Consider the following 9,700-nt stretch of genomic DNA (forward strand, 5'->3'; position numbering starts at 1 on the left):
GAGATAAGTCAAGCACACCAAGATTGACTTGCATTCTGCGGCTAAAGTTACGTGGTTCTTGGCCATCGTGTTTAGTACTCTGTAAACTAATATAAGAGCGTAACGCTCTTATATTAGTTTACAGAGGGAGTAGTACACAGCTTCGTCTCGATCAGTCGTTCATCGCTGCGGCGTGCAGCGGTATCCACTTTCGTCTGCTCCAAGAATCAGAAAAAGGAGCCGCGTCAGGTTTCAATTCGGCTAAACAGCGGCAAAGAAACGGTGTGCGGCCTCCGTTCAAAGAAGAGAAAACGATATGCCGCCTCCGTCCAGCGCGTATTCGTTCCTCGATCCATTCCCTGGCTGGTGGCTGGCCCCCACAATTCCGACCTGTATATAAACACGGTGGCGGTAGCCTCATACCGTCCAACTCAACCCAATCCAACGTCCCGTCCGCCGCTGAAAGCACCCCTCCCAGTCCCAGCAGCCGCCTTGCTCCCCTTGTTTCCACTACGCTTTGGATCCATCGATCGATCGAGCCTTCTCCAGTTAGCCTTTCCCCCCACCTAAAAAGGCACCCCACGTCTCCATCCATCCATGTGCGGCGGCGCCATCATCTACGACTACATCCCGGCGCACCGCCGCCGGGTGTCCACCGCCGACTTCTGGCCCGACGCCGACCATTCCGACGCCCACAGCGCCGCCCCCGACAAAGGTAAACTCCGTGCACCCTCACCTCACAGTATTCCCTTTGGCAACGGGCGTCCGTGCGTAGGAGTAAAACTCATTGGTTTGGTTTGGTTGCAGCGCCGCGCGCGAAGCGGGGGCGGACGAACCAGTACCGCGGCATCCGGCAGCGGCCGTGGGGCAAGTGGGCGGCGGAGATCCGCGACCCCGTGAAGGGCGTCCGCGTCTGGCTCGGCACCTACCCCACCGCCGAGGCCGCCGCGCGCGCCTACGACCGCGCCGCGCGCCGCATCAGGGGCGCCAAGGCCAAGGTCAACTTCCCCAACGAGATCCTGGTCGGCGCGCCCGCGCACGAGGCCCCGTGCACGATGGCGGCCGTGCTCCCTTCCCCCAAGAAAGAGGAGGAGCCCGCGGCGTGCTCCTGCGAGGAGGTGAAGGCGCTCTCCGAGGAGCTGATGGCGTACGAGAGCTACATGAGCTTCCTCGGGGTCCCCTACATGGAGGGCGGGGCCGCGGCCGCGGCCGCCCCTGCCGCCGTCGGTGTCGCCGCCGAGGATGCACCGGCCGAGCTATGGAGCTTCGAGGACAGCTACTACCCGGGGCCTCTGGGGCTCTGATTGTGTCGTGCTCGTAGTCTCCTGCCAGTCGCAGAAAACAGAGTCGATTCGCTCTTTCCCTTGTGTTTTGTTGAATTCATTTTTTTCTCTCTTTGTTACTGTGGTGAATGCCTCAATGTAATCTCACAAATTTTCCATGTAAATTTTATCAACGGAAAGCGCTCTTCCCCGACGCACGGGCGGTGCTGCTGCAACGCTGCATCCTTCTGTTGGACACGCGGCGTGGGGAACTACTTCGGATCGTCTAGAGATGAACAGGTTGGCCAAGTGAGAGTGTGAGACTGCTGTGTGCCTCTCCAACCTGTGGGCTGACGTTACCAGTGGCAGCCCTATTGGTTTCTTTATATATGAAAATCGGAGAGGAAAAGCCTCTCTTTTGCTCAAAACAAAATAGTGTCAGCCCCTTTGTTTCCCACGGGCGGAACCCTGGGACTGGTGGCCAGCCCACTATGCTAACTTTAGCTTCATCAAAAGTATTTGAAAAATGTTATAATCAGGCATTTGGAAAATGTTAAATTTGTATAAAAATGTTGACCATGTATTAAAAAATGTAAAAAAATTGAATTTTTTTAGTAAAGCATTTTGAAAATGTGTAAAAAATGTTGACTAGGTATTCAACTTGCATTTGAAATATGCTAACCAATGATTTTTAAAAATGTGTTTAGGATAAAATGTTGACCATTTATTAATTAAATATTAATTTTTATTGGGAAAATCTTAAACATGTATTTAAAAATGTTATTGACATATATGAAAAAGTAAATCAAAATCAAGATAAACTAAGAAAAAAGAAGGAAAAACTATAAAACAATGAAAGGCAAAAGGACAAACAATATGAGAAACGAAAAGAAAAAAATGCAAAAGGAACTGGAAAAGAAAACAAAAAGCAAAAGAAAATGATAAAAGAGGAAACAGAAGAAAAGAGAAGAAAAATAAAGAAAAGAAACACAGTGAAAACAAAAGAATAAACCAAAAAAAACAGTGAGAAAAGAAAGAAAATATAAAAAATCAGGAAAAAACAGCAAAGCCGCCTATTTTAACCTCGACTAGGTCCTGCCCTTGACTTTACACGAAGCTGGAGTTAGCTTTAGTAGCTAGCAAAGCTGCCTTCTCTTCTTGCTTTCTTCTAAACGTGCGCTAACAGGTCGGGCCAATAGCTACAGCGTGGGGGCATTTTCTTCAGCGAGACAAAAATAGCTCTCGCTTAAAGCGAGATATAGTCTCTGCGGTTCCACATCGCAGTTATTCTCTTCTTCGCATTTCCTTTGTCGATTTTCAATTTTTCTTTCTTTCATATTTTTTGTTTTTTCGGTTCTCGGTCTTCTTTCCTTTTCTTTTGTTGTTTTCCTTATTTTCCAAATGCATGCAGTCTTTCTTCCAATACACGTTGAACATTTTCCATATACAGTTTAACTCTTTATTTTAAAGCGGTCAACATTTTTTTAAACACATTGAACATTTTTCTAAAGGAATGTGCAAAACAATTGTTAAATGTTAGAACATTATCACAATTCGGCTTGAGTGGTGACCTATCTCAACTATGAGCATTTTTTCAAATGTCACAAACATTTTTCTAAATGATACAAAACATTTTTGAATAACTCTAACATCTTTACACTGCATAAATATTTTTTAAAATGTCAGGAATAATTTATTGAAATGCGTGAATATTTCTAAAATGTCAAAGATATTTTTCTGTATGTATGATTTGTTTTTGAAAACTATGCGAAGATTTTCTTACATTGTATAAACGTTTTCTGAAATTTCACTAACTTTTTTCTTAATGTATGAAATGATTTTTTTTAAAACTTCGAGAAGTTTATTTTACATTAAATATAGTTTCTAAATGTCACGAACATTTTTTTGAACATATGAAATGATTTTTCTTTTAAATTACGCAAAGAGTTTTTGACATTATATAAACCTGTTTCTAAACTGTCACGAAATTTTTTTGAAAAATGTGAGCAGATTTTTAAAATGTCTGAACATATGGTTTAAAGCTACGCAAATAATCCTAAATTGATTACGAAATTTAAAAAATCCCCAAACATATTTTTAAAGGTAAAAAGCATTTTTCTACAATTTTGTAAACTCTTTTTAAAAATTACGTGAACATTTGTGAAAAATTAGACGAATATTTTTTTTGAAACATGTGGCATTTTTAAAAATTCATAATTATTTTTTTACTAGTACAAATATATTTATAAATTTGGACAAATAATTTTCTTGCACTATGTCAGCATTTTCCTAAATGCGCGAAGAATCTTTTGAAAGTTTATGTCTTTTTAACATACATACTTAAAACATTTCAATATATAAACAAGAACTGAAAAACACACAAAAACAATTTTTTGGGGGGGAAACACGCTTACTTTACTGCTCTAGTAAAAGGTTTACGGGAATTACCTTAGGGTCATGTAGATTCAAAAACCACACATGACGACCCAAGGTAGATAGAGTATGTTTCGCTAAGCTATCAACCTCAACATTAGAACGGTGTTCTTCGTGAACAAAAGAGCAAGAAACAACGGATAAAGCTCGTTGGTCGATCTTGTGGAGGATGGTTGCATTTGATCGTAAAGATTCCTTCATCAAGTCACTCACCACACCTTTGCAATCAATTGCTATTTTTACCTTAAACAAGTGTAGATCTACAACCGAGGAAAGGCCTTCGCGACATGCCATGGTCTTCGGAATCTTAGGATCATTCACTCGCTCAATCATCACTATGGAAGAACTCAAATAAACTCTTGACGAGTTAAGTGCCACTGCATTAAAAGAGCTGCGGGTACCATATCTGGCTACAACCACATCTACGTTAATTTCGTCCGTGCCTTCCTCGTGAGGGCTCAGGAGGGATCCATCTTGGAGCATTTGTGACAATTACCGTTGAGCCTGACTCAACGGCTTCTTATCAAATTCGGCTCTTGAGCGAACCTCTTAATGAATAGATGTGTCGGGCTCTGCAGCACTCCCTCATAAATAAGTTCTCGTATTGCACACCAAATAGCCCAAAGTGAAACTACCAAGGTTGATATTTGAGCATGTGATAATGATTCGAACATTGCAAAAAGCAATTTCCTGGCAATGGGTTTTGCCGCCCCTTGAATATGGTGAATCGGGTCATCTTCAGCTAGCGACCAAATACACTGCGCATGTGTGCACTGAATTTGCGAGTCTAGCTAGGAGTCACCAGCTCCGCAGATGTTGCATGCGCTGTTGGGTAACGCAGTAATTTCAAAAAAATTCCTACACGCACGCAAGATCTATCTAGGTGATGCATAGCAACGAGAGGGGAAAGGTGTTGTCCACGTACCCCCGTAGATCGTAAGCGGAAGCGTTATGATAACGCGGTTGATGTAGTAGAACGTCTTCACGATCCAAGCGATCTTAGCACCGAAGGTACGGCACCTCCGCGATCTGCACACGTTCATCTCGGTGACGTCCCACGAACTCTAGATCCAGCTAAGTGTCGAGGAAGAGTTTCGTCAGCACGACGGCGTGATGACGGTGATGATGAAGCTACTGGAACAGGGCTTCGCCTAAGCACCGCTATAATATGGCCGAGGTGAATTATGGTGGAGGGGGCACCGCACACGGTTAAGAAAATGATCTAATTGTGTCTATGGGGTGCCACCCTCCCCCGTATAGACTAGAGGAGGGGGGAGGGCCGGCCCTCTATGGTGCGTCCTAGGGGAGTCCTACTCCCACCGGGAGTAGGATTTCCCCCTTTCAAGTAGTACGAGTAGCAGAGAAGGAAGGGGAGGAGAGAGGGAAGGAAAGGGGGGCACCCAATTCGGATTGGGCTAGGGGGGCGCGCCTCCCACCTTTTCCCTTCCTCTCCTCTATTCCACTAAGGCCCAATAAGGCCCATACACTCCCCGGGGGGTTCTGGTAACCTCTCAATACTCCGGAAAATGCCCGAACTCATCCGGAACCATTCCGATGTCCAAACATAGACTTCCAATATATCGATCTTTATGTCTCGACCATTTCGAGACTCCACGTCATGTCCATGATCATATCCGGGACTCCGAACTACCTTCGGTACATCAAAACACATAAACTCATAATACCGATCGTCACAGAACGTTAAGCGTGCGGACCCTACGAGTTCGAGAACTATGTAGACATGACCAAGACTCATCTTCGGTCAATAACCAATAGCGGAACCTGGATGCTCATATTGGTTCCTACATATTGTACAAAGATCTTTATCAGTCAAACCGCACAACAACATACGTTGTTCCCTTTGTCACCGGTATGTTACTTGTCCGAGATTCGATCGTTGGTATCTCAATACCTAGTTCAATCTCGTTACCGGCAAGTCTCTTTACTCGTTCCGTAATGCATCATCCCGAAACTAACTCATTAGTCACATTGCTTGCAAGGCTTATAGTGATGTGCATTACCGAGAGGGCCCAGAGATACCTCTCTGATACTCTAAGTGACAAATCCTAATCTCGATCTATGCCAACTCAACAAACACCATCGGAGACACCTGTAGAGCATCTTTATAGTCACCCGGTTACGTTGTGACATTTGATAGCACACTAAGTGTTCCTCCGGTATTTGGGAGTTGCATGATCTCATAGTCATAGGAACGTGTATAAGTTATGGAAAAAGCAATAGCAACAAACTAAACGATCATCGTGCTAAGCTAACGGATGGGTCAAGTCAATCACATCATTTATAATGATGTGATCCCGTTAACCAAATGACAACTCATGTCTATGGTCAGGAAACATAACCATCATTGATTCAAAGAGCTAGTCAAGTAGAGGCATACTAGTGACATTCTGTTTGTCTATCTATTCACACATGTACTAAGTTTCCGGTTAATACAATTCTAGCATGAATAATAAACATTTATCATGATATAAGGAAATATAAATAACAACTTTATTATTGCATCTAGGGCATATTTCCTTCAGTCTCCCACTTGCACTAGAGTCAATAATCTAGATTACATTGTAATGATTCTAACACCCATGGAGTCTTGGTGTTGATCATGTTTTGCTCGTGAGAGAGGCTTAGTCAACAGGTCTGCAACATTCAGATCCGTATGTATCTTGCAAATCTCTATGTCTCCCTCCTTGACTTGATCGCGGATGGAATTAAAGCGTCTCTTGATGTGCTTGGTTCTCTTGTGAAATCTGAATTCCTTTGCCAAGGCAATTGCACCAGTATTGTCACAAAAGATTTTGATTGGACCCGATGCACTAGGTATTACACCTAGATCGGATATGAACTCCTTCATCCAGACTCCTTCATTTGCTGCTTATGAAGCATCTATGTACTCCGCTTCACACGTAGATCCCGCCACGACGCTCTGCTTGGAACTGCACCAACTGACAGCTCCACCATTTAATAAAAATACGTATCCAATTTGTGACTTAGAGTCATCCGGCTCAGTTTCAAAGTTTGCATCGATGTAACCGTTTACAACGAGCTCTTTGTCACCTCCATAAACGATAAACATATCCTTAGTCCTTTTCAGGTATTTCAGGATGTTCTTGACCGCAGTCTAGTGACCCACTGCTGGATTACTTTGGTACCTCCCTGCTAAAATAATAGCAAGGCACACATCAGGTCTGGTACACAACATTGTATACATGATAGAACCTATGACTGAAGCATAGGGAATGTCTTTCATTATCTCTCTATCTTCTGAAGTGGTCGGACATTGAGTCTGACTCAACTTCACACCTTGTAACACAGGCAAGAACCCTTTCTTTGCTTGATCCATTTTGAACTTCTTCTAAACTTTATCAAGGTATGTGCTTTGTGAAAGTCCAATTAAGCGTCTTGATCTATCTCCATAGATCTTGATGCCCAATATATAAGCAGCTTCACCGAGGTCTTTCATTGAAAAATTCTTATTCAAGTATCCTTTTATGCTATTCAGAAATTCAGTATCATTTCCAATCAACAATATGTCATCTACATATAATATCAGAAATGCTACAGAGTTCCCACTCACTTTCTTGTAAATAAAGGCTTTTCCAAAAGTCTGTATAAAACCATATGCTTTGATCACACTATCAAAGCATATATTCCAACTCCGAGAGGCTTGCACCAGTCCATAAATGGATCGCTGGAGCTTGCACACTTTGTTAGCACCTTTTGGTTCGACAAAACCTTCTGGCTGCATCATATACAACTCTTCTTTAAGATATCCATTAAGGAATGCAGTTTTGACATCCATTTGCCAAATTTCATAATCATAAAATGCGGCAATTGCTAACATGATTAAGACAGACTTAAGCATCGCTAGGGTGAGAAGGTCTCATCATAGTCAACTCCTTGAACTTGTCGAAAACCTTTTGCAACAAGTCGAGCTTTGTAGACAGTAACATTACTGTCAGCGTCAGTCTTCTTCTTGAAGATCCATTTATTCTCTATGGCCTGCCGATCATCGGGCAAGTCAACCAAAGTCCACACTTTGTTCTCATACATGGATCCCATCTCAGATTTCATGGCATCAAGCCATTTTGCAGAATCTGGGCTCATCATCGCTTCCTCATAGTTCGTAGGTTCGTCATGGTCAAGTAACATCACCTCCAGAACAGGATTACCGTACCACTCTGGTGCGGATCTTACTCTGGTTGACATATGAGGTTCGGTAGTAACTTGATCAGAAGTTTCATGATCATCATCATTAGCTTCCTCACTTACTGGTGTAGGAATCACTGGAACTGATTTTAGTGATGAACTACTTTCCAATAAGGGAGAAGGTACAGTTACCTCATCAAGTTCTACTTTCCTCCCACTCACTTCTTTTGAGAGAAACTCCTTCTCTAGAAAGGATCCATTCTTAGTAACGAATATCTTGCCTTCAGATATGTGATAGAAGGTGTACCCAACAGTCTCTTTTGGGTATCCTATGAAGACACATTTCTCTGATTTGGGTTCGAGCTTATCAGGTTGAAGCTTTTTCACATAAGCATCGCAGCCCCAAACTTTAAGAAATGACAACTTGGGTTTCTTGCCAAACCACAATTCATAAGGTGTCGTCTCAACGGATTTTGATGCCCTATTTATCGTGAATGCAGCCGACTCTAAAGCATAACCCCAAAACGATAGCGGTAAATCAGTGAGAGACATCATAGATCGCACCATATCTAATAAAGTGCGGTTACGATGTTTGAACACACCATTACGTTGTGGTGTTCCAGGTGGCGTGAGTTGCGAAACTATTCCGCATTGTTTCAAATGAAGACCAAACTCATAACTTAAATATTCACCTCCACGATCAGATCATTGATACGTCTCCGTCGTATCTATAATTTTTGATTGTTCCATGCCAATATTATTCAACTTTCATATACTTTTTGGCAACTTTTTATATTATTTTTGGTACTAACATATTGATCCAGTGCCCAGTGCCAGTTCCTATTTGTTGCATGTTTTTTGTTTCGCAGAAAACCCATACCAGACGGAGTCCAAATGGAATAAAAACTGACGGAGATTTATTTTGGAATATTTATGAATTTTGGGAAGTGGAATCATCGCGAGACGGTGCCCGAGGGGGGCACGAGGTAGGGGGCGCGCCCCAGGGTGTCAGGCGCGCCCCTGACCCTCGTGGCCACCCCGTAAGGCGGTTGGAGCCCTTCTTTCGCCGCAAGAAAGCTAATTTCCGGATAGAGATCGTGTTAAAATTTCAGCCCAATCGGAGTTACGGATCTCCGGGAATATAAGAAACGGTGAAAGGGAAGAATTTGAGAACGCAGAAACAGAGAGACACAGAGAGACAGATCCAATCTTGGAGGGGCTCTCGCCCCTCCCATGCCATGGGAGACAAGGACCAGAGGGGAAACCCTTCTCCCATCTAGGGAGGAGGTCAAGGAAGAATAAGAAGAAGGGGGGCCCTCTCCCCCTTGCTTCCGGTGGCGCCGGAGCGCTGCCGGGGCCATCACCATCACCGCCATCTTCACCAACAACTTCACCGCCATCATCACCAACTCTTCCCCCCTCTATGCAGCGGTGTAACCTCTCACTTACCCGCTGTAATCTCTACTTAAACATGGTGCTCAACGCTATATATTATTTCCCAATGATGTATGGCTATCCTATGATGTTTGAGTAGATCTGCTTTGTCCTAATGGCTATTTGATGATCGTGATTGGTTTGAGTTGTATGTTTTATTATTGGTGGTGTCCTATGGTGCTCTCCATGTCGCGCAAGCGTGAGGGATTCCCACTGTAGGGTTTGCAATATGCTTATGATTTTCTTATGGTGGGTGGCGTGAGTGACAGAAGCACAGACCCGAGTAAGTAGGTTGTTTGCGTATGGGATAAAGGGGACTTGATACTTTAATGCTATGGTTGGGTTTTACCTTAATGAATCTTTAGTAGTTGCGGATGCTTGCTAGAGTTCCAATCATAAGTGCATATGATCCAAGTAAAGAAAGTATG

General features: G+C 43.4%; 1 protein-coding gene across 1 annotated transcript; it reads left to right on the forward strand.

The window, feature by feature from the left end:
* The first annotated feature begins 389 nt into the window (after positions 1-389).
* LOC147972340 (ethylene-responsive transcription factor ERF071-like) lies at positions 390-1,455 on the forward strand. The gene is made up of 2 exons (XM_087521412.1): positions 390-694; positions 787-1,455. The coding sequence occupies exons 1-2, from the start codon at positions 577-579 to the stop codon at positions 1,281-1,283; spliced, it is 615 nt and encodes a 204-aa protein (XP_087377538.1). The 5' UTR covers positions 390-576; the 3' UTR covers positions 1,284-1,455.
* The last annotated feature ends 8,245 nt before the right edge of the window (positions 1,456-9,700 follow it).

Source organism: Triticum urartu, chromosome 5A (assembly GCF_056163025.1).
Source record: "Triticum urartu cultivar PI428250 chromosome 5A, HENAU_Tu73, whole genome shotgun sequence".
NCBI lineage: Eukaryota > Viridiplantae > Streptophyta > Magnoliopsida > Poales > Poaceae > Triticum > Triticum urartu.